Below are 25,701 nucleotides of genomic sequence, written 5' to 3'. Positions count from 1 at the left end.
ACCGCACCTCCTCGCGCAGCCTCTCCACTCGGCTCGAAGAATGCACATTGTGGGATCCTCATGGCCTGGAGCTGCAACGCCTCGAGGTAACGCCAGGATCCGTGGCGCTGGATTTTGCAGGAACAACTGAGCGGGAGTAGCCGTTGCTAAGGGGTTGATTACGACTGGTCTTATGGCCACCATAACATGTTTACTCTCGATGCAGCACTGAGCAGAGGAATTTGTACACTGCCTTTTTGCAGAAACTGTTCACGTTATCTCGCCTGCAGGGTGCGTGTGACCTGGATGAAGTGCGCAAGATCATGGGGGATCTGCATGAGAACCAAGGCACCAGCCTGGACTTCCAAGCATTCATGGCCACGTGGATGCGGATTCTCGTGGCTGGCCATGCCCCGTTCCAGGAGTGTGTGTTCCTCACCAAGGGGCCATGTGGCCCGCCCATTTCTTCAGATGAACCGAAATAAATCCCTTTAAATGGAACTATTTGAAGAATAAAATCGCTGGGAAACTGGTCCTGGTCTTCGTGAATCATGCGTTTGACCTCGCAGGTGTTACGATGAACGGGCTTGAAATTGTTTCAAAACAGCTCCGTGATAGGCGACACGACGCCCAATGATCAGTGCCCTCTCCCGTTTTTTCATTAACGATGTATAGGCATATCTCGGAAAGAATCGGAAGTTGAAAGCGGCCAAGCTCACACCTGAGCTTTCGGATTTGGAAAGTGTTCTACCAGCGTAACCGTTCACACTATGCAAAGTTTCTCGAGCGATGCATAACTATAAACTGATCTTGTCCAAAGCTCTGTGCTACGAGAAGGCCGTTGAATGTCTAAATGGAGGAGCTTCAACTTCGGTGGGAATGGGGTGATACCAAGGATATGCAGATGAAGACTCGCTATTCGAGGGGGTATCTCACTTTAACAAACATTATTCACCGGGCATTAGCGTTTGTTTTCCAACGATGTTATTGGTGGAAACAAATGCACAGGCAAATGGAGAGGGTATTGCCTCTGATTTTCTGATGAAACTCCAACGTGGGATATTAATTAATGTGAAACTGCAAGAGATAATCAACAAGCCCAAAAGTTGGGCTCTTAAATGAGCCGAACAAAGGTCGCGAGCAACATGCTGGGAAACATCGCAGACTGATTTAAAGGCACGAGCGAGGTTTAAGTTGTAACCAATTGTGAAAGGGGTGCTCCGGTGGCGAGACGTTAACGACCTTGCCTAATATACAGGAGATCATGGGTTCGATCCCAACCCTGACGCCTGCTTTATATGTGGAGTTTGCGTTTCTGTCTTCGCCAAGGTTGCGTCGATTTTTTCCGGGTTTTCGGTTTTCCCCTTGCACATTTTGATACATGCGCTTGAGTATTTGGCGGCTATAATTTTCCGCTTGATAGGCCAATTCATTCAGCTACCATTTGTGGCCAGATCACTTCCGAAAAAGAACACTATAGCTCAGTGGGCCTTTCCTGTTCAAATAAACTGTTTAATAGTTTAAATTGAGGCAGTGAGGTCAACGTGCGGATCTGGCACGTGAATTGCCGTGGGGTTCCCCGGTGTTTGACCTCGGGGATTCCCTCAGAAGTTTTGCTGCTGAAGGTTGAATGGGGAGAGTCTCCACTCGGGTTGTGATGTTCCCCGCAGCTCCGGTTACTCCAATACTCGGTGCCACTCCGTTTCCAATCAACGTGCAGCTGCAGACAACGATAAACCCCGTGTGGTGTCCATGAGAGGGGCCAGAAAGTGCGAGATCTGTGCTGGTATTGAAGGGGTATGACGCGACAACGGAAAAGGTCCTGCCTCCCCCCTCGCACATCCCATTCACCACCGACTTACCACATTGGTGAAGTATGGTCAATCAACACGGCACATCCAGAGATTCGTTGAAAAAGCATTCGAGTCGAGTGCAATTTGTGTAACCAGGTGACAACTCAAGAGACCACGGAGGGCCTGATCAGAAAACATAACCCAGGTAACGAGAATTTCAGCCACAAACAATCAACATCTATTAAGCAAAGGGAACTCAGAGCAATAACAACTGCGTCACGAAACATCTAAAATATTTCACAATAATAATTATGTTTTATTATAAATTCCCTGTAGCAGAAGTCGGCTCGGGTAGATCATTTTTAGACCGATCACATTAAACATATAAAAGATGGCTATCACATTAATCTGAAAACAGGTGAGGATATTCGAGCCAAGTGCAATTGCAAGTGAAGTTACCGTAGAGAATCGACAACTCAGCATCGAATTACGATGTCGATGGGAGGGGAATCAAGGACATTTGCAAAGCGATGGAATTTTAGGCGTTTGAGGCATTCGCAGATAACAGTGTAACAAATGTTTTTGTTTCTGGGTAGTGTTATTTCCTAATTGCTTATGCCTCAAAAGTAGAGAAAATGGTTATTCCCCACAAACTTTGCTTTTGTGACCAGGACAGTTATATTTTGAAATGTACCTTTTTTCCAGAACATTCCAGATAGATTCAGTGCTGAGTAAACTTGGAGTAACTTCTAGAACATTCTAGAACTTTACAGTAATATAAATAGTAGTATATATACGGGGGCCTTAAGCCGACCAGTTCAGTTTAGTTCCAGCTGGGTAAGTGGATACCTTTCTGCATTTTTCTGAGATGGCATCAAGAGGCTGCAAGCATCTGGCAGACGCATTTTGCTATGTCTGCGGCCAATTTATCAAGACAAGAGCAAAAAAGTACTCTGTGAAAGCATCTGCGAAGATGTGTGAGGCCGACAAGCCATATTTTGGCATGCCTGTCGGGGATCAAGACAAACCCTGGGCACCTGATTTCACCTGCGAGCAATGCAAAAAAACTCTGGAAAGTAAGATGGACAATTGTTGCTCGGAATTTTACGTTCTAAAATTTGTTTTAAATGAAATGTTTTACAATTTTTCATGTCATTGAATTTTTTTTTATTAATGGAGATCAACGTAGAGTGGCTTTTGGAAAACCGAACTTCGTGATATAAAGTAACGCGGCAGTGTCAATGGAAACGCAAAATCGTGCCAGCAGCGTCTAATGCACGTCCTTCATATCGCGCTGTTATTATGATGATGACGTTGGTGATGACACGATGACGCAGTTGAGTTATGGGATTTTAAGAGTGATCTAAGCAACATAAATAATATACTTTACTGCAATGAAGCAAAAAAGTATTTGAAGGAAAAACAACTACGTCCCATGAAAAGTTGCAACTATTGCATTTTTATAATTCATGGTTCATAAATTCCCTGTAGCCTGAGTCGATTCGATTATTTTCGACTTATCGTGGTATAATTACAAGTAACATGAACATTAAACAGATATAAGGTGGCTATTGCACTCAACTGTAAACACGCGAGGATATTCGAGTCACGAGCAATTGCAGGTGAAGTTATCGTCAAGAATCGACAGCTCGGCATCGAATTGCGATAGAGATGAGAGGGGAACCACGGACATTTGTGAAGTATTCGAATTCCAGGCGTTTGGGGCATTCGCAGATGAGTGGGAACCACGTGTGCCATGTGAAACTGGCCAAACATCTCGGCGCAGGATACTGGGAGAGATTCGTGATACTCGGTGACACTGCAGGAGGAGTGGCGCTGTGGTGATCGGAGTCGTTAACGCGAGAACTGCGTCTGTGCGCGGCAGTGAGAGACGCGAGCTGCTGGCAAATCACGTGGCGAGGTGAGAGTTCAGGCGAATCGACGCTGAATATCAAAACTCGCATTGGATTTGTGATCAAGTTTCCTGGCAACAGAACAGCGAGTGACGCCTTCACGACAATAGTGAACATCACAGAGACAGACAAACTCAGCCACCCTCCTTCTCGTCATCATCATCAATTATCGTCACCGTTTCCATTACCCCGCACGGGCAGGGAATTCGTCTGAATGAGTTGACGCACGGAATTGGTCAGATTCACACGCGGAGACTCGATGGGTCACGTGACGTCAATAAAACATGTCGATGAAATGATTGTTAACGGCACAGGTGCAAACAATTATAAGTGACGTCACCAGCACACGTGAAGGCGTAATTGGTGACGTCACCAGCATAGGTGAGGATTTAAACCCTGCGGGAGGCGGATTCAGTAGTTGCTGCTCGGCGTTCGTATTCTTCTACATCCCGGTGAGTTCCGTCTTCTCTCGACGTCTCGAGTTCGGTGGAGACATCCGTGGCTTGAGGACGTGTCTAAATCTTACTGCTTGGGATAAAAAGGCATCTGGGTGTAGTGTTGGCATTAATAGGTGCTTGTTAACAATGATGTTTTAATTTAACGACTGGAAAATATTATGGGGGCATGTGGTGGTTCTGCTCTTGTCTGCAAAACCCCAAGCCGTGTTTCACCTGGGTGGCTTTAGGTCCTGTCAGATTTGGTGCGGTCTGGGGTACTTCCAAGGATCGGTGCTTGATTCTGTTTCGCATTTAACATGACACTTTGGAGCACTTATTTATAGGGCTGCGCTACCATTGCTACACAGATGACGCCCACGTTTGCCTCCAGCTAACACCATATTCTACATCGAATTTTTTTTTTAATTTCAACTGCAATCACGGTTGCAGGAAAAATATTTCCAGAGCTAAATAAAAATTTCAATATCTTGGTCGGCTCTCGCCAACTAAACTGGCACTTAAGCCTAATTGTTGATGGCCAGAACGTCTGCCCAAAGCATGATTGGTCATCTTGGTGATATTTGATCCGTCCCTTTCCATGCAATGTTCATGTTATGGTTGTGAAAACCTTTTGCCTCCCAACAGTGCTCGACTGCACAAAATACTTGTACTTGCTGATTGTGAGGCTCGTCCATGCATCTGTTCTCTAGCGAATCGATTATTGCAATGCCTTGCTGGTAGAGGTTTCAAATAAGGTTCTTGGTAGATTACATTGTTCAGAATGTGGCAATTTGGCTACTCGCCCTAACCCCATTGTGACCTTATTTCTCTGGTTCTCATTACACTGGTTTCCTGTCCTGAAGCGGCGTTTTTTGAAAAACCTTGTACTAGTTGGTTTTTAAGGTCTTGCAATGGCTGGTATCACATTCGTGAGGTTGCTTCATCCCTACACCCCTTGCCAAGGTTGTTAAGATCTGCAATCCCCCACCCTTCTGCGAGTACTGCGATCCCAGCTGCCTTCCTGGGGTGAGCGGGCATTTGCTGTGCCTGTGCTGCACGGCTGGAATGCTCTACCTCTATACATTCGTTTATCCTATAATTTGGGTACTTTTAAGTCTCGTCTTTTTAAATCATTTAATTGTCTGCATGTGCATCACTTCCTCAGACGTAGCAAACGGCAAATTTACAAAGGTGAATAGCGTTGAGAAAGTGCCGCATTGTTCTCTCTGCGCAGCTGCACAGTTGGGCTAAATTGTACATGCGTCAGAGCATAGCGCTGTCATCTGGCGACGTCTGCGTAACATGAACGCGTCGCCTAATGGCGCTGCGTCTGCACACGATTTGCTCGGACTCGTAGGTAGTTTGGTTGTTAGCGAGGGTCTTAATTATTATAAGAAAAGTCTTATGCCGGGGGGGGGGGGGGTGTTGCAAGTCGAGCTGTCCTATACGTCTGGGCACCCAAAAAGGCCATGGGCGTGCTTTATCTTGGTATGTAATGTACACGTGTGTTGGGTGAAGGAATCTCGTAATGCCTTCTGCTGCTGCCATTGAGGATCTGAGCGCTGTGATGGACATCTTTGTGCGCGAGTTCTGCGCCAACTGTGAAGGAGGCACGGGGAGCGTCTCCATGAGGAACCACACGCTCCAGAATCTGCTCGTGAAGCACATGCGGCTCTACCTGGCGGTGGGTTTCCTGTGCCCTCCACGGCGACAGCACTGCAAGCTAACTTTTCTCGAGCAATGTGGTGCAATGACGCGTCTCCACGTGCACTGGGAGCCGCTGCGGCTCGAGGCGGTGCCAAGTGCTGTGGCATTGGGTTTTGCAAGAACGACTGAGCGTGCTTCGTCACTGTTAAAGGTTGAATGAGAATGGCTCAATAATGACCACATAGCATGTTGATTCCTATTCTTGTTGCTGCAACACTGAGCAGAGTGCTTGGTGCATTGGCTGTAGCAGAAAGTGTTCCTGTTTCACGAATGCAGGGTGCGTGTGACCCGCATGAAGTGCGCAAGATCATGGGGGATCTTCACGAGAACCAAGGCGCCAGTGTGGACTTCCAAGCGTTCATGGCCACGTGGACGCGAATCCTCGTGGCCGGCCATGCCCCATTCCAGGAGCGCGTGTTCCTCACCAAGGGGCCCTGTGGCCGGCCCATTTCTGCTGATAAGCCCAAATAAATCTCTTTAAAATATATAAAAGGAGATTGCTAATAAAATTGCTGGCAAACTGGTCCTGGGTTTGGTGAATCGTGTGTTTTTCAAGTTGACCCGGCAAGCAATGTCTGATGCATTTCCCTTCTCGTGATGCAGAATTGTTTTTTGGCAATGGCGGTGGTCTTAATGGAAGAGCCTCTCCTTGTGTTGTCTTTGCCCAAAAGGAGCCACGAGCGCCCCAATGACCTTGCACATGTAAGGAGGGATCGGGCTTTACTGTTTAAAAACAGGTCTGATGGGTGACACTTCACCCAGTTATTAGCCCCCGAAATTGGTAACATCCCTGGAATGTAATTCGTTAGACACGGGTGACAATCCCTTCACCCTCGGTGTATAGGCAGTTCTTGGAAAGAAAATCGTTGTTCCAGCGGCCACCCTCGCCCCTGATCCGTGGTATTGACTTTCTACCAACGTAGCCGTTGAGACTAGAAATTGAGTTCCTGGAGTGACGCATTACTACAAACTAACCTTGCCCCCAAGCCTTCGCGAACAATGATAAGACATTTGACTCTGGAAAATTTAGCTTAAACTTCTGAGATGCTGAGGGACTACGCCGAGAATATGCAGATGAAGACCATTGATATTTTGGTGGTGGGGGGGGGGGGTTGCACTTAAATCAACGTTTCTCAAAGCTCTTATTGGTGGAAGTGTAAAGCTATGGACAAACTTGGAGCCTTGTTTTTATTACACGAACACTTGGCCCCACTTGCTTGACTTGAAGTGCCTCTTCCCCTGACATGTTTTTGTGCTCTCCTCTTAGCTCTTTGGAGCCCCCTTCTCTCACGTCGATCGCCTCAAGGGTGCGCAAGTCACCTTAGAGCTTAACCTTTGCTTCCTGCCTTTATCAGTTTGAATCACTTCAAACCTTGCCTCCTGTTCAATCACCTATGGAGGCCTCCGCGCCAATAGGAGGCCTTGGTACTACCTGGTTGTCTCTGGTTGCACGTTTGCTTCGGATGTCTAATTAAGGTCATTGCTGGTGGTCTACTCCAACGTGCGATGCAAATTGATGTAAAATGCCAAAATATCAACATTTAAACATGCCCCTTCGAGTATTTGGCCGTTGCAAATTTCCACAAGCCAGTCGGCTATCATTTGTGGCCAGGACTCTTATGAAAAATCTCCGTATAGCTCTGGTTTTTACCTGATAAAAGAAACAACAGTTTAGAGGCGGTGAGCTCAACGTGGAGTGACTTGGAAAACAATACTTTGTAACAAAGCCATGTGGCAGTGTAAATGAGTCTTGCAGGAAAATTGTGGCAAGTGTCTAATGTACACAGGCTTCTCATTGCACCAATGTTGGTGGGGAGGTCTAAGATGTAGGTTGGTCAATGCACATCTGGTGCGTGAATTAGCATGGGTTTCCAGTCTGACCTAAAAAATATTGCTGAAGGAGGAACGTGGCTAGGCGGGGTGGTGATGTTCCACACAGCTCTACCAGCTCAACTGCTCAAAGTGCAGCTACATAGCGCCAATCCCAGTGTGGTGTCTGAGGGGCGAGAGTGCAAGGTCTCTATTCATATTGCAGGAACATGACGTGACAACTGCAACTGTCTTGCTCTTTTCTGTGCCTCATCCCATTCACCATCACTGACTTCCTAACACCGCACAAATAAACCATTCAAAAAGTAAAGTTTGTTTTATTTAACCAGATGGGATGAAAACACAAGAGGCCAGGATGGTCTAATTTGCAAGTGACTTGGGTCACCAAAATGACGAACAGAATGAAGCTAATAGCAATCTGACCCAAAAGCAACTTGCACAATCCAAAATATCGTACGGAAAGAAATGTAATGAGTTATGTTGAGTTAAGTTACATAGATGCAAAAATCTGTGAAACAAGTGAGGCTATTTTAGTCAATTGGGGATGAAGTGATTGTAGAAAATTTACAGCTAAGCATCAAATTACGATATAGATGGGAGAGGAACCGTGGACACTTGTGAAGCGATGGAATTCCAATCGTTTGGGGCATTCATAGATGAGTGCGAACCTCGCAAGCCATGCGAAACTGGCCAAACATCCTGCAACAGGACCCTCCTGGGAGAGTCGTGAAACTGGGTGACACTGCAGGATGATTGGCACTGGTGATCGGAGTCGTTAACGTGAGAGCTGCATCTGTGCGTGGTAGTGAGAGGCAAGAGTTAATGCGAATCTAAGTTGAGTAAAGAAGCTGGCATTGGATTTGTGATCCAGTTCACCCTGCAAAATTGCGGAGAGTGATACCTTAACGACAATAGTCCACATTGAAGAATAAGCATAACCCGTAAAAACAAAGTTTTTCACTCTAAATCCTTTATATGCGTGGCGGCTAGAGTCATCTCGTCCTCTGGCTTGAGATGGCTGCCACCTATGGGTCAGATGATTGTCTGCCAGTATTAAGCAATTGGTAATTAAATATTTTATTTGTTTTCCCTAAACAGTGTCAAATTTTGGAAAAAAATTTTCACGAATATTAATTGTCTCGCACAACCAGTCTGTGCAAAATGTCAGCTCGATTGGATCACGGGAAGTGGGTTAAAAAACGACCGAAAGATTTGCACGGTCGCAAGCAAGCACGCAAGCATGCAAGCAAGCAAGCAAGCGAACTTAATATAAAGGATTTAAAAAAAACTCAGCTACCCTTGTCATAGTTGTAGCAGTTTTGGATCTGGGTCTCTCAGCACTTCTCTACAAAACCACTCGAAACAGTCGAGCCCACCCGAGCTCTCAGCTCACAGTTACTCGGCATAGTCAGCCAAAAACGAAGAACCACCGACTCTTACAAGACTTTTTTCCAAAAGTATTTTATTAACAAAAGATTCAGGTACAAGCAAAAAACCTGGAAACCTGTCTAAACTGCACGTATCAATAAACTTTCAATAAAATCTGCAACCGTGGTGTCTTCATAAGCTCTGATACCCTTGTAGGAGAAAAAAAGGGAGGGGGTGGGGAGGAGTGGCTAAATGCCCTCATGAATGTTCCTACGAATCATTGCCCACTGGAGGGGAGGTAGTGAAGGGGTTCCATGTTTTGTGGTAAGCTTCCTCCATGCCCCTTAGTTGTGCACTTGGATGCTCGAAGGCGGCATTTTTTGATAATGTATTGGCCCATTCCTGCAGTGTTGGGGGGAGCATGCTCTCTCCTGTTGGCTATAATGGTGCGTTTTGCCATAACACTGAACATTTGGAATAATATATTTGCCTCTATGGAAAGGCCTAGGGGTTTCAACCCCAATAAGGACATTTCCAGTGAGGGTGAGATGCTTGTTTTGTGAACGTGGTAAAAGTAGCAAGTGATCCTTTGAAAAACATTGTTAATGTCTGGACATTCACAAAAGGCATGCCTATGTTTGAGGAGTGTTCAGGGGGCATCAAGGGAGTTGGGGGGAGTTGTTTTGTCAACTTAAAATTTTCTTTGGTTAGTTAATAGCTATGGAAAAAAAATTGGGGTTCTCTGATGGGGGCTGAGTGAAGATTTTGGAAGTGGCCGAGTTGAGTATTTGCAGAAAGAGAAGATGGATACAAATTGAGCAATCATTGGAAGGATGTTATGAACGAGGTAAAACCTTAACTGCTTTATAGTTTGCCTTCGTATCCGCAACTCCAGTTTCTTCAGCCTCCTACCCTCCAGCCCTGCTCACTTTCCAGACCCGACATTGTGTTGTACTCGGGCTCGGGTTGGAGCTTGCACTTCGCCACTCCCCGTACCCCACGCCCCCACCCTCTCTATCTCTCCTCCCTGGCTCCTCACCCCCCCCCCCCTCTTACATATATATAGCCTCGTGTCACAAGCAGTTTCCTTTTGCCCACTTCAGCGATTGTTTATTGCTGTGGTTGTTTCCACCTGATGACAGGCACTTGTGTTGCGCCCGAAACGTTGTGATTTAATTCATTTTGTTACTACGTTACTTTACCGAAAGAACCAAAGAGTATGCAGAAAGGGTGTTGGGATAGTGACAGGGAGCGCTCAAATTAGGAATATAAATTTGGACAAAGTCATTATATTAATTATTTGTATTCTGATTGAGAGAAGCAGCATGCATTCCAAACATTCAAGTGAGTGCAAGTCGACTGTGGCAACGGAGGGAAATTAGCAGCGAAAAAAGAAGGTAGGTTATGGTATTTTCACCCCGAAATGCTTTATATTGTTTCGTGACCAGATAAACTGGCATAATCTCTGATTTTCAGATTTTTTAATATTTAACATTTATCCTGCTGCTGTGCTGTAAACATCGATAGTGTAATGACATGATGACACCTGCTGGTTGGAAAAGGGAAGCAAGGGTATGGGCACCACTAAAACATCATCCAATCCCAAACGGAGAGGTATCTGGGCCAAAGGTAAGGGGCCGGGGCTGGCCGATATACTTCGGGAACCTGCGGGAAGTTTCCACAAGAGGGTGTGGCAGGAGGCGGAGCCTAGCCGCGCCTGCAGCAATATAAGTGGGAGCGGAGGAGGACTCATGGTCGGTATGGGGAATCTTGGGTCCGGACTGCGTCGCTGCTCGCCGTCATCTCCCTCCATCGTCCCGCCACGTGGCAGATCTCCTGCCGAGTTCCACCACCCTTGCCGGCACACCGTCAGCCAGCGGCGAGGCCGAGAGTGGACGGGTAGAACCACGCCGGATGAGCGACCATGTGTGTAGCCTGTAGGGACGCTAACATCTAAGTGTTGCACTCAGAAAAGGAAGAAGATAGAGTTGGCCTGTGTTGTGCCCGTATGTGAAGTAAAGAAGAGTATCCTCTACACCAGGGGTCCCCAACCCCCGGGCCACAGACTGGTACTGGTCCGTGGCCTGTTAGGAACCGGGCCGCACAGCAGGAGGTGAGCAGTGAGTCTGCGTGGGGCCCACCCATTATTTGATTTACCACTTCTGTCCGTGCATATTTCCAGCACTGCGCACTTGTGTCAGTCACAGTTTTGGTAAGCCCACAAGCTAACCCTAGCCAAAATGAGTAAAAAAACTAACGTCGCTGGAGAGCTTCTTTGAAAAGAGGGAAAGACCCAATGATGACCCCCCCCCCCTCTCCCCGGTCCGTGAAAAAATTGTCTTCCATGAAACTGGTCCCTGGTGCCAAAAAGGTTGGAGAGCGCTGCTCTACACGAAGTGTCGCGGAAGTCACTGATTACAATAGTATCAAGCATGTTTGGAATAGATTCAGAGGGGTTGGTTATTGTTAAAAGAATGTTGTCAGCATATAAAAGTATTTTCATACTTTCTCTCCAGGGCCTTATACCCCCTTTATTTTTTTGATATCCTAAGGGCTATTGCCAGTGGTTCTATGGCTATTGCAAAAAGGAGTGGAGATAGAAGGTATCCCTATTCTTGTGCCTCTACTTAGAAGGAATCCCCTTGAGATCCACCCATTCTTTCTGATAGAGGACGTAAGGAGAGTGTATGGCAGTCTGCAGAATGCTAGGAATTTTTCCAGGAAGTTCATATGTTGAATTGTTAGGAAGAGGTCATCTCACTTGACTCTGTCAAATGCTTTTTCTCCATCCAACGTAATTGCGTAGGCGTGTTTTTTTTTGTAACCATGCAATTACATCTATTAATTATTGTTCCGGTATTCTGGGTAATGTCCCTCCCTTTACGAAGCCAGTCTGCTCGGGGTGAATTATTTCTGGAAGAACAGCTACCAGACGAGTGGCCAACGGTTTCGTATATAATACAGTTTTTTTTTGGGTTAGATCGCATACATATGTAGAGATGTAATTAAGGTCTCTATGGCGTCTACGCCATCTAAATTCACGAGCAGGTAACTGCATACGTCTCGTACCTCTCTCTGGCACCGGCGGAGGTATGGCAGGGAAGCGGGCTCTAGAGGGCATGGTTCCGTTGAAGGGGCCGTATCATAAATGTGGTGCCTCCAGATTGAAGTGTGTGTCTCCATGGAACCCACTACACATATGTATTGACACAGTGCCGACTGATGTACACCAGCACCAATTGCGGTGGACACTTCGCGCACGCGCCGTTGAGCATACACCGGCAGTGCGGAGGAACTGGGGCAAGGGTCACGGTAGCCCTTATAGGGAGGCCCTTGCAACCCTCTGGTTGGTTCTAGAAGGGAGGCGTGGCTAGGGTGGAACCAAGCCGTGCCTAGGGGAATATAAGCAGCGGAGAGTGAAAACTCCAGGCTGCTGGTTCTGGGAGTTGACTTGTCTTGTCGTCGCTGTCCTCATTGCCGACTTCGTCTCTGCCGCCTTCGCCCGATCATTGCACAGCCGGACAGTAGTTGGTCCTCTCGGTCAACGCCATTGCTGCAACGCGGGCTGGGCCGGGCCGTACGGCAGCGTGGTCGTGAGAGAGGAGGCCGGAGATGATGGTGTGATCTTAATAAAAGAGAGATAGTGCCTCCCGCGACGACCTCATCTCTGACAGAGAGTGTGCACCACACGGCACCCGCACACACACACCTCGAGAAGGGAGAAGAAGAAGAGACCTAAAACACTACAAATATATAAATATGTCGGTAAACCCACCACCACCCGACATAGTAAATTAATCAGGTTTGTCACGTACATGTCAATTCATTACTAGTGTAGTAGGTATAAATGGAGAACAAGAGACTTCTCTGGAGGCAACACATTTATTATACAACTAGCGGTAAGTACCCGGCGTTTCTCGGGCGAAAAAGGCAGACACACACATGGACTTACACACAGACATCGACCCACACACTTAGAAACACATCAACTTAGACGCACACACACACATATATGGGTAAACCCAGGATGGATAGTTATCAGGCCAGCCTAAATGTTTCTAACCGGCGAAGATGTTCCATTAGGGGGGTGCACGTTTCGCAAGTGTAGAGAAGGGAGAGAATTACCATGGCCGAGAAGACCTGGAGCTTCATGCGGAGCGAGACACCAGGTAGCTTCTAAACAGTGTAACGCAGCCAATGAAAGAGAATGGCGCACGACTGATTTGGAGTGAGACCTCTGCTGTTAAACCGGAGCCGGTCATGAGCACACTGGCCAGGTATGGGAATCTCTCTGATCTCTCCACAACTGGCACATCACCAATCGTGAGTTGTGGGGGTGGATTGTCCGATGGTACAAAATACCCAGGCAGGTGCTTAGTTTTGGTGGGTTGATGGTAAGGCCCCACCTCTTAGTGGCAAGCTCCAGGTTCAGCAGCAGTGAGCAGCAATCAGCAGAGCATCGGCATACATAACATGGTTGAGCAGTAGGGAGGCATCCCTTGACCGCACCCGGGCATCGATCAGCCTCCCATTGTATCTGTACCATATGGTAATTCCTCGGGTACAGCCATTGAAGGCTTCACGAACTATGTGGTCAAAATATGTTAAATAATGTGGAGCCAGAGGACATCCCTGTCACACCCCAAGGTGTAGAGGGAATCACTCGGACTGACGGCCACGTAGTTTGACGCGGGGCCGCTCACCATCATGAAGGTCCTTAAGGATTGTGAGCAAAGTTTGAGGGACTCCGAAAGCATGAAGAACAACCAAGAGGCCAGGCCTACTGATGGTATGATGGGCCTTGAGTGGGTCAATAAAGCACATACATTCACTCACACGCACACATGGACCTACAGACACGCAAAGAAATGAACGTCCACTGACTGACATGGAGCCATGCACACAAAGCGACTAACACAGACGCCCATGGACTGACACACACAGACATATCGACTCACACACACAAACACATGGACTTACACACACACACATATGGACTCACACACAGATAGACATGCACTTTAGATACACACACACGGAGTTACACACACATATCGACGTACACACATACAGCGACTCACACACACATCGACTCACACACAGACATACATGGACTCACACACACATTGACGTAAACACACATATGTACTTACACACATATCGACGAAGACACACACACATGGACTTACACACACATACATGGACTGACACACACATTGTTCTACACACACATACACATATGGACTGTGACACACAGACATCTACTTTAGATACACACATGGATTAACACACACATATCGACTCACATACACGCACTGAGTTACACACACACATGGAGTGACACGCACACACACACATGTATGGACTTTACACACACGTGGACTAACAAACATCACACATATGGACTGACACAGACATACACATAGATGTACATGGCCACATCACAGACTGGCAGACCGTCGTAGCATCATAAAAGCGCTGCAAAAAAAGGGAAAATTTAGCAACCTTAAAATAAAGAGTTGTGTGCACGCAAACATTATTATTATAATATGTGGCAACTTTTTTGCTTAATAATAGTAAGCAATGAAGGTGAGTTTTTATCTGCACACAAACATCATTATAGTAATGTTTGTGAACTAATGTGTTTAACAACAGTAAAAAATGGACTAGAGTTGTTAGCGTAAGAAGCAAGGAACTTTGTACTTACCATAGGCGTGTTGAGGCCTTGTGCCATGCGTAGCACCCATCCTGGCCTACATTGGCGAGGTGGCGGAGTTGGCACATTGCCAGGATAGGGCCTGGGCCGCTACCACCCCCCAGCATCCCCCTCCCGTGGAAGAATAATGGTATGTAAGCACTAAAATATTATTATCTACTGAGTCTGTACTATAAACTGTACGCATCGTGTTAGGGCGGGCAAAGAGGACATAACACTGTGAAGAAATATCCGCAGCGTTATGTGTGTATGTGTTGGCTGTAAAACGCATAAAATAAAATGTCCCCTGTGAGCTTGAGCGAATGCGCATCACTTGGCAGGGTCCGCCCCCCCCCCACCCACGCAATTGGCGTCACTTGGAACGGTCGATGGCGCGCAATAGGTAAATAATTAATAATAGAAACAGCACAAATGTGTTAATCAAACTACTTTAAAGTTTACGGATGGGAAAACGGAATAGCCTATTCCCACCGCGGGGCTTAGGGCATGCCGCCTGTCAATTTTTTTTCTCAGTGAAGCCCACCGTCCGAGAGCCAAATCCCCCGCAAGTGCGAGCTCGCGGAGACTTTTAATGATAAGAATAACAGTAACAGCCCTAACACGAAGGGGTTACGGCCCCTTCCACCCGATACCCTAAGGAGGTATGTCCTCCACACTGGCGTGCCCTACACACTGGGAGAGTAGCTCACTAAGGGTTCTCCGGCTAGCGAGACCAAGGGAGAATATTCTGACCCGACCCAGCCAAGGTCCTCAGGTCCTACCCACGGGGCTGCTTGGTCCCGACCCAACCAAGGTCCTCGGGTCCTGCCCCGGCTCCAGGTCTTCAAGATGGCTTCTTCGAGTCTTCGAGTGGACGACAACTGCTGGACCCGTTCAGGGGTCCGGCTTTTATACAGGTCCCAGCTCACTAAGCCCCTAGCCATGCCTTCGTTCTGGAACCTTCCAGAGGTACCTGGAGTGTAACGTCATCCGCCAGCCCCCTCTTGGGTTCTGGGGTCTGCACCTCCGGTCACGATGCTCCCTGGGGGTGACCTCGGCCCAACCGCCTGACTTCATCTAAACCAGGGGTCCTCAAACTACGGCCCGCGGGCCACATGCGGCCCGCCGAGGACATTTATCCGGCCCGCCGGGTGTTTTTGCCGCCGCTGCCTGTCTGTTACTTTTTTTCTGCATGAGAAGGACGGTCATTGGTGGAAGAGGGAGAGGGGGCGGAGTTTCCCCCAATCAGACTGCATTGATGGGCAGTGCAGTCTGTATGTCTCTGTGTGGGCAAAGTTATTACTGGTATATTGTTTTTGTAGCGCTGTATATATTGGTATTTTACTAATAGTAATTTTGACTCCCTAGGAAACAATGATGTCAAGAAAGAGAAAAATTGACTCGGAGTGTAGGATATTCAAAGAACAGTGGACTTATGATTACTTTTTCATGCAGTACAAGGAAAGAGCTGTGTGTCTGATATGCCAGAATATAGTGTCTGTGTTCAAAGAATACAATTCACGTCAACACTATAAAACTCAACATAAAGATAAATATGCTTGCTTGGTCGGAGAAGTGAGAAAAGATAAAATATTAAAACTGAAAAATACATTAACAACTCAGCGAAATAGTTTTGTGAAGCAGAAGCAGCTAAATATTTCATCACTGCGAGCAAGTTTTCAAGTTGCCAAGCTAATAGCATGCACTGGCAGACCATTCGTGGAGGGAGAATTTGTTAAAGAATGCCTTCTTTCTGTTGCCAAAGAGATGTGTCCAGAGAAGGCCGATTTATTTAGTACAGTGAGTCTTTTAGGACCTACAATTACACGGAGGATTGAAGAAATGGGAGACAATTTGCATCAGCATTTGCAAAACTCCACAAAAAAACTTTCCTATTTTTCCTTGGCACTCGACGAAAACAATGATGTTCGTGATTCTGCACAACTTCAAATTTTTACTCGTGCGACGAATGACTATTTCGAAGTCACAAAAGAGCTTGCTGCACTGCAAAGCATCAAAGGAACAACTACAGGAGAAGATATCTTTCGATTTAAAGCTTTCGTGACTGCAGGGATTCATCTTCTTGGTTCTTACGGTAAAGTCACATAGAAGGGAAGTAATAAAATAATTCTCACGACGTTTCGGCCACAACGCAAGCAGCCGTCCTCAGGTGAAAACCAGGTCTGTTGGGGAGACAGCGTCTGAATGAAACAGCACACGAGCTTGGAGCATATATAAGCTGGGTTGGAAGCGGGGGAAAGAGCGCCTTGACAAAATAATTTCAATATCAAGAGGAATTTAGCATATTTATGGGAAATGCAGGAATGTGATTAGTACTACATATGCCCGTGCTGCATATGTAGTACTAATAACATTCCTGCATGTCCCATAAATATGCTAAATTCCTCTTGATATTTGTCAAGGCGCTCTTTCCCCCGTTTCCAACCCAGCTTATAAATGCTCCAAGCTCGTGTGCTGTTTCATTCAGACGCTGTCTCCCCGACAGACCTGGCTTTCACCTGAGGACGGCTGCTTGCGTTGTGGCCGAAACGTCGTGAGAATTATTTTATTATGTTTTATTTTTATTATTGTATTACTTCCCTTCTACGTGACTTTACCGAAAGAACCAAGAAGAGAGGATATCTATGAAAAGGTTTGCCAAACTGTGAATGGTTTGGAGCTGAACTGGGCTAAACTAGCCAGTGTGACAACTGATGGTGCTCCTAGCATGGTGGGGTCTAAGAAAGGAGTAATTGCTCGCATTAACCAAGAGATGGACAAATATAACCATTCTCATCCAATAGCCATACACTGCCTCATCCACCAACAAGCGCTGTGTAGTAAATCACTGAAGTGGGACTCGGTTATGAAATTTGTGGTATCTTGTGTTAACTTCATTAGAGCTCATGCACTAAACCACAGACAATTTCAGGCATTTCTGTCTGAGCTAAATGTTGACTATGAAGATGTTCTGTATCACACAGAAGTCCGTTGGCTGAGTCGATGGAGAGTTTTGAAACGTTTCTATGACTTCCACAGATTACAGCTTTTCTGCTTTAAAAAACAAAGAAGTACCAGAGCTCAATGATGCAGAATGGAAATGGCACCTTGCCTTTCTGACAGACGTAACAGAGCTACTCAACAGTTTCAATGTGCAACTTCAAGGAAAGGGGAAGCTCATCTGTGATATGCAATCACATGTCAAAGCATTTGAAGTAATATTAGGCCTCCTCATCAAACAAGTGAAGGAGGAAAACTTCTGCCATCTCTCCACAACTCAAAATCTGTTAGCGGAAAAACCATTGGTTGCATTCCCAAACAAAACGTGTGGATTCACTGGAAAAATTGCAAAAGGAGTTCCAATTTGGATTTAAAGAGCTTCATCTCCATGAACAGGACATACAGCTTTTCCGTAACCCATTTTCTATTGACATTGAAAATGTGGATACAATTTACCAAATGGAACTGGCTGAACTGCAGAATTGTGACTCTCTGAAAGACGCATTCAAGTCAAGCAGCCTTCATAATTTCTATGCATCTCTCCCCTCTGAGACATATCCTCATCTCAGGAACCATGCACTCAAAATGGCAACCATCTTTGGCAGCACTTATGTCTGTGAACAGACTTTTTCCAGAATGAAACATTTGAAATCTCCAACCAGATCTAGACTAATGGATGCACACTTGCATCACTTGTTACGACTAGCAGTGACAAATATGGAACCGGACATTGACCATCTCATTAGCCAAAAGCAGGCCCATAGTTCCCATTGAAATACTGGCAAGTTTGTTGATTTAACTTTACTTGTTCTTCATTTTAAATATTGTATTTGTTCCCGTTTTGTTTCTTCACTTCAAAATAAGATATATGCAGTGTGCATAGGAATTTGTTCATAGTTTTTTTTTAACTATAGTCCGGCCCTCCAACGGTCTGAGGGACAGTGAACTGGCCCCCTGTTTAAAAAGTTTGAGGACCCCTGATCTAAACTATCCGGCTCAGCCTCTCTTCCGCCCCCTGTTGACACAGGGCCTGTACTACTGGCTAAGAGTAGTGGTGAACTACATAACCCCCCCCCCCACCCCCTCGTAGCACCCAGCCGTCCCGGCTGCCAACTCACCCCACAAGAACATTGCATTAAACATAATGAAAGTGATGTCTCATTCATATTCATGGATCGGGCATTGCTTTGTCATATTTTGCACAGTCCTATTTTGGATGACCACCTTCGCACACTGGAGAGTTTTTAATTTTTCATATTTTGTGCATCAAGTGTCCACATCTGCCATGGTTTGTGCTGTGGATGCGATTTAGGGTGGACCATGAGCTTCGTGGAAGATCAAACCCAGGGATCTTCTGGGTTTGGTCCTTTACAACGAGGTGTTCGTGAGTTTGAACTCCATTGAACTCTCCAGACTCCATCGGGGTTGAATTCGCATTGTTTAAGGTTAAGCGCATGGATCCAAAAGGGCTTGCGTGACTTTAAGCAATGATTATGGATGTTATTTACGGCCTGTGTGTATTAGTAAAGGCTTGGGGAGGCCTTCATCCAGTTGTGGATAGACTTGCTGATGGTGAATTAGAGGGGGTGGGGGATGCTTGAGAATGAGGAATTCATCCAGAAGCGGAGAGAACCTGGCTCATGATAGTGATGGCGAATTAGAAGAGGGGGGGGGGGGGGGGAGACTAGATGAGGCCTTTATCTGGGAGTAGATTGACAAAAAGCCTGTGTTAAAAAAATGCATTTGAATAACTACAGACAGTCCCCGATTTACGATGGTCCGACTTACGATATTTAGATCTTACGATGGCGCAAACACAGCAGCATACGAATCTTGGTGAGTACAGTACAATATGATACGTTACGATACGTTCAATGCATGTATGATCCGTAGCTTTAGCAATTTCATTTTAGGGTTACCACGATACTATACGTTCAATTCATGTTAAAAGTTTTTAAAGCAGATAGGATTGTTTCCTGAAAAAACTTTCTATTAAATTGCAGTTCATATAGGTAGGCTAAGAATTTACCTTGTTTTTTTTACTTTACATTTTACTGTGCAATACAGTATTGTAATTAATAAATACATACAGTATATAGTTTATATAGAACGGTACTGTAAATTGCTCTGTTTTGCTAAATTATCACCATTCTTTAAGACTCTTGGGTAGGCTAGGCCATCTTCGACTTACGATATTTTTGACTTACGATGCGGTCGTCGTAACGCATCTCCATCGTAAGTAGAGGACTGCCTGTATTATACATTCTGGAGATCGATCGAGTAAATCCTTTACTCACGTTGGCTGTAAATCACCACGGTCCCTTACGTTGTGGCAAGCCTGGGGGCCACTTCGTGGAGTCGAGGAGTTCTGCCATTACTCGTACGGTACATTTTATTAAAGCGTGTTTTTAAAAAGTATTTTCAAATATTATTTATATCGTACCACAACCCCATCCTCCTCGATGCGCCCGTACCTCTACGTCCCCGCTCTCCTCCCGGCTCCTCCTCGCCCCTGTCACTCTCCATCCGGGCTCCTCCCCTCCTGTCCATCTTCCCGTTCTGCCCACGAAACAGCTCCTCCAACATTCAACGCCGAACCGGGGGAGGGGCAGAATGAGTAGGGGGGGGGGGGCTCGCAAGGGTCACGAGAATCATCATCCATCAATCATCATCGTCACTGCTCCCGTCATCACCATTTCCCCGCACAAGCAAAGGATTCGTCTGAATTAGCTGACGCACGGAATTGGTCAGATTCACACGCGGAGACTCGATGGGTCATGTGACGTCAATAAAACATGTCGATGTAATGATTGTCAACAGCACAGGTGCAAACAATTATGCGTGACGTCACCAGCACACGTGAAGGCGTAATTGGTGACGTCACCAGCATAGTTGAGGATTTAAACCCTGCGGGAGGCGGAGTCAGTGGTTGCTGCTCGTCGCTTTTTTCCCTTCTACATCCCGGTGAGTTCCGTCTCCTCTCGGCGGATCGAGTGCGGTGGAGATACCCGTGGCTTCCTCTCTGTGAATCCTCTCTGCGCTGCCTGTTCTCGAGCATTGGGGCGGCATTGAGGAATCTACTTTAAATTGTCTCCTGGTTTGTCTTCCTCTGAACGCAATACTAGTGGTGTGTAGGGTCTGCCGTTAAGCGTGTACAATCCACGCGGCCTATGTTTGAGATCTGAAGGCTATTGTAGCGGCTTGCGTGCTGCGATTTGTGAGCCTGGCGACCAGAGTTGGATTCCCAATCGGTCAGCACCTGCTGAGGATAGTCTTAGCCAGTCCTGCTGGGCCTTCCCTCCATCGACTTCGAAAACGAGGACGTGGTGTATAAACATCACTGCTTCGGATAAAAAGGCATCTATCTGGGCGTAGTGTTGGCCTTAATAGGTGCTTGCTAACAATGATTTTAATTTTCGATTTAAAGCTTTCGTGACTGCAGGGATTCGTCTTCTTGGTTCTTTCAGTAAATAAAGCATAATAAAATAATTCTCACGACCTTTCGGCCACAACGCAAGCAGCCGTCCTCAGGTGAAGAACAGGTCTGTCGAGAAGATAGACTGAATGACAACCCCAGGCTTGGAGCGTCTTTTTAAGCTGGGTTGGAGGGGGGGGAAGAGCGCCTCAACTGTAAAAGACGTGGTTCCAGACCTACAGTACCCTGGCGTCTACAAACTAAGTTGCCTCTGTGGTAGCAGTTACATTGGAGAAATCAAACGACATGTCTCGGACCGCATCCGTGAACATAAAGCAGCCCTGAAACACGGTAGGACAAACACCTCAGCCGTGGCAGATCACTGTTACAATTCAGTGGGCTCCCATGACATTGACTTCTCCAAGACAGGTTCTCTGCAAGCCATCTGGCTATCATGAGAGATTCGTTCATGAGGCGATCCACATATACAAACACAGACAATTTCAACCGAGAAGATGGATTCTGGCTCAGCAATCATTGGAAGGACGTAATAAACCATTTTGGATCTTAACTGATTGTTGTTCGCGTTTACGGTGACTTTCAGACCGCAGTCCACTCGCTGGCATTGACTGTGTATCTTGTGTTCTCTACAGGGAATGCATTATTTGCTCCGCTGCGGGTCTCCTGCTTCTACATACTAACATTCCCTCCCTTTGTTAATGCTACCCCCTACCCCCTCCCTTTGATGCTGCGAATCCTGCATAATGCATGGGCATAATATGACTTTGAAACCCCCCCCCCCCCCAGCCCACCTCCTACGCATTTCCCATAAATATGCTAAATTCCTCCTGATATGCAAATTCTTTTGTCAAGGCGCTCTTCCCCCCCCCCCCTCCAACCCAGATTAAAAAGACGCTCCAAGCCTGGGGTTGTCATTTAGTCTATCTTCTCGACAGACCTGTTCTTCACCTGAGGATGGCTGCTTGCGTTGTGGCCGAAACGTCGTGAGAATTATTTTATTATATTTTATTTTTATTATTTTATTACTTCCCTTCTCCGTGACATTACTGCAAGAACCAAGAAGATGAATGGTTTTAATTTAACGGCTGGAAAATATTATGGGGGCGTGTGTGGTGGTTCTGCTCTTGTCTGCAAAACCCCAAACTGTATTTCACTAGGTGGCTTTTAGTCCCCTCAGTTTTGGTGCAGTCTGAGGTATTTCCAAGCATCGGTGCTTGGTCCTTCTGTTTAGCATTTAACATGACACTGGAGCACTTTCTAGGGCTGCGCTACCATTGCTACACAGATGACGCTCACGTTTACCTCGCGCTAACGCCATATTCTACATCGGAAATCTTTAAACTGTAAAATCGTGGTTGCAGGAAAAATGTTTTCGGACCTAAATAGACATAAAATTTAATTATTTTATTCGGCTCTCCCAACAACAAAACGGACTTTTGAGCCTAGTTGATGGCCAGAACGTCTGCCCGAAGCATGATTAGTCATCTTGGTGTTATTTGATCCCTTTCCATTCACTGCTCCTGTTAAGGTTGTGAAATACTTTCCTCTCCCAACAGTGCTCAACTGCACAACATGTACTTGCTGATTGTGAGGCTCGTCCATGCGCTTGTTCTCTAGCGACTTGATTATTACAATGCCTTGCTGGTAGATGTTTCTTGGTAGATTACTTTGTTCAGAATGTGGCAGTTGTGCTGCTCGCCCTAACCCCCCCATTGCGACCATATTTCTCTGGTCCTCATTACACTGGTTTCCTGTCCTGAAGCGGCGGTTTTTAAGAGCCTTCCAATGGCTGGTACCACATTCATGAGGTTGATTATAATCCCTACACCCCTTGCCAAGGTTGTTAAGATCTGCAATCCCCCACCCTTCTGTGAGTACTTCGATCCCAGCTGCCTTCCTGAGGTGAGCGGGCATTTGCTGTGCCTGTGCTGCACGGCTGGAATACCCTACCTTTTGTACATTCGTTTATCTTATTTGGGTACTTTTAAGTCTCTTCTTTGAAAAGATTATTTCTGAAGTCCGCTTATTCTCATTTGCTTGGCTTTTTCTTAGTCTTTTCCGAAAATATGCCTTGAGACGATTGGCGGACGCCTTGCAAATGTAAACGATGTATTACAGGCGACCCCCCCCCCCCCTCCCCGTGCCACAACTACGACCTAATTTGTACCCGGACCACGTCGAAAGGTCGAACTCTTAATTTCCATTGGTTCCGTTCCTGGAAAACTCATTACATTTGTTTTTTAAATTCCAAAAATGTATTTTAAATAACCCTTACAACCATTTATTTTAACTTGACCTTTACCAAAATGTGTGAAACTTAACTTGCATTTGGAAATCATTTAATTTTATGTATGTGTGTCACGTTTCCTCTTCTCAGACGTAGCAGAAGGAAACTTTACAAAGGTGAAGAGCTTTGAGAAAGTGCTGCAGTGGTTCACTCAGCGCAGCTGCACAGTTTGGCTAAATTGTACGTGTCAGAAGAGCAAAGCGCCATCTGGCGACGTCTGCATAACATGCACGCGTCGCCTAATGGCGCTGTCTGCACACGACTTGCTCAGACTCGTCGCCTTCGTCGGTAGTTTGGTTGCGATTGAGCGTGTTAATTATTTTAAGAAAGTCATGCGGGGGGGGGGGGGGGGGGAGAGGGGTGGTGTTGCAGCCGAGCTGTCCTATAAGTGTGGGCACCCAAAAGGCTATATGGCCGAGCTTTATCTTGGTATGTAATGTACACGTGTGTTGGGTGAAGGAATCTGGTGACGCCTTCTGCTGCTGCGATGGAGGATCTGAGCGCTGTGATGGACGTCTTTGTGCGCGAGTTTTGCGCAAACTGTGAAGGAGGCGCGGGGAGTCTCCATGAGGAAGCACGCGCTGCAGAATCTGCTCGTGAAGAACATGCGGCCCTACCTGGCGGTGGGTTTCCTGTGGGCTCGGTGCGGCAGCAGCACCGCAAACGTTTCAAGCAATGTGGTGCCATGACGTCTCCCCGTGCACTGGGAGCCGCTGTGGCTCGAGGCAGTGCCATGTGTCATGGCACTGGGTTTTGCAAGAATGGCTGAGCGTGCATAGTCACTGTTTGAGGTTGAGACTGGGCTCGTATTGGCCACCATAGCATGTTCATTCGCATTCCTGTTGCTGCAACACTGAGTGATTGCTTTGGCTGTAGCAGAGTTCCTGTATCACGAATGCAGGGTGCGTGTGACCCGGATGAAGTGCGCAAGATCATGGGGGATCTTCACGAGAACCAAGGCGCCAGCGTGGACTTCCAAACGTTCATGGCCACGTGGACGCGGATCCTCGTGGCCGGCCATGCCCCGTTGCAGGAGCGCGTGTTCCTCACCAAGGGGCCCTGTGGCCCGCCCATTTCTGCTGATAAGCCCAAATAAATCTCTTTTAAAATGTATAAAATTGCTGGCAAACTGGTCCTGGTCTTGGTGACTTGTGTTTTTTTTTTAAGTTGAACCGGCAAGCAGTCGATGCTGTTCCCGTTCGTGATGCAGATTTGGTGTTGGGCCGTGGTCTTGGTGGAAGAGCCTCTCCTTAGTTTGGTTTTGCCCAAAAGGAGCCACGAGTGCCTCACTGACCTCGGATGTCAGGAGGATCGGGCTTTGTACTGTTTAAAAACGGATCTGATGGGTGGCACTTCACCCAGTTATTAACCCCCTAAAGAGGGTAACATCCCAAATACATATTTTTGTCGAAGGAGGTGACGATCCCTTCACCCTCAACTGTATTGGCAGATCTTGGAAAGAAAGTCGTCGTGCCAGCGGTCACGCACCTGATCAGTGGTATTGACTATTTCTAGCAGTGCGGCCGTTGAGACTTGAAATCGAGTTCCTAGAGTGACGCATTACTACAAACTAACCTTATCCCCAAGCACTTGCGAACTGAAAGCATTTGACTGGAAATTTGAGCGCAAGCTTCTGAGATGCTAAGGGGCTACACCGAGAATATTCAGTTGAAAAATCCATTGACATTTGGGGGGGGGCGGGGAATTGAACATAAATTAACGTTTCTCAAAGCTCTTGTTGGTGGAAGTGTAAAGAATTGGGCAAACTTGGAGGCTTGTCTGTATTACACAGCAACGGTAGGCCCCACTTGCTTGACTCTTGAAATATATTTCCACGAATGTTTTGGCTCTCCCCTTAGCTCTTTGGAGCCCCTTCTCTCACGTCGATCGTCTCAACGGTGTGCAACTGTCACTTCAAAGCTCCTCCTTTGCGTTCCTGCCTTTTCAGTTTGAAACCTTTCAAACCTTGCCTCCTGATTCAATCGCCGATGGAGGCCTTAATACTACTTGGTCTTTGGCTGCACGTTTGCTTTGGATGTCTAGAATTAAGGTCATTACAGCAAACGTGTGGACCGATATGGGTGACCATCTCATTTGCTGGTGGTCTAGTCCCAATGTGCGATGCAAATTGATGTAAAATGCCAAAATATCAACATTCAAACATGCCCCTTCGAGTATTTGGCCGTTGCAAATTTCCACAAGCCAGTCGGCTATCATTTGTGGCCAGGTCCCTTCTGAAAAATCTACGTATAGTTC

General features: G+C 46.6%; 1 protein-coding gene and 1 pseudogene across 5 annotated transcripts; both read left to right on the top strand.

Moving 5' to 3' along the window:
* Positions 1-2,623: 2,623 nt before the first annotated feature.
* On the top strand, positions 2,624-6,346 carry LOC133353903 (protein S100-A1-like). Of its 5 annotated transcripts, none has more exons than XM_061570403.1 (4): positions 2,624-2,848; positions 4,000-4,137; positions 5,641-5,980; positions 6,106-6,346. In XM_061570403.1, exons 3-4 carry the CDS (start codon positions 5,651-5,653, stop codon positions 6,298-6,300), a joined length of 525 nt encoding a protein of 174 aa, XP_061426387.1. In that variant the 5' UTR covers positions 2,624-2,848; positions 4,000-4,137; positions 5,641-5,650; the 3' UTR covers positions 6,301-6,346. The 5 variants fall into 5 exon arrangements, with proteins under 5 accessions (XP_061426387.1, XP_061426386.1, XP_061426385.1 ...); XM_061570402.1 differs by lacking the exon at positions 4,000-4,137 and adding an exon at positions 3,559-3,693; XM_061570401.1 differs by lacking the exon at positions 4,000-4,137 and adding an exon at positions 3,507-3,693.
* Positions 6,347-15,111: 8,765 nt separating this feature from the next.
* LOC133353821 (protein S100-A1-like) lies at positions 15,112-24,541 on the top strand (annotated as a pseudogene).
* Positions 24,542-25,701: the final 1,160 nt, after the last annotated feature.

The sequence above is a fragment of the Lethenteron reissneri genome, chromosome 45, assembly GCF_015708825.2.
Source record: "Lethenteron reissneri isolate LAM-NWPU_2019-01 chromosome 45, ASM1570882v1, whole genome shotgun sequence".
NCBI classification, from domain to species: Eukaryota; Metazoa; Chordata; class Hyperoartia; order Petromyzontiformes; family Petromyzontidae; genus Lethenteron; species Lethenteron reissneri.
Note: the sequence above shows the minus strand (reverse complement) of the source record. Positions and strands in the feature narration are given on the sequence as shown.

Coding starts and splice junctions, on each gene's coding strand:
- LOC133353903 (XM_061570403.1), top strand. CDS start 5,651: ATGCCTTCTGCTGCTGCCATTGAGGATCTGAGCGCTGTGATGGACATC. Junction 5,981..6,105: donor GTGCTTCGTCACTGTTAAAG/GTTGAATGAGAA, acceptor TCACGAATGCAG/GGTGCGTGTGACCCGCATGA.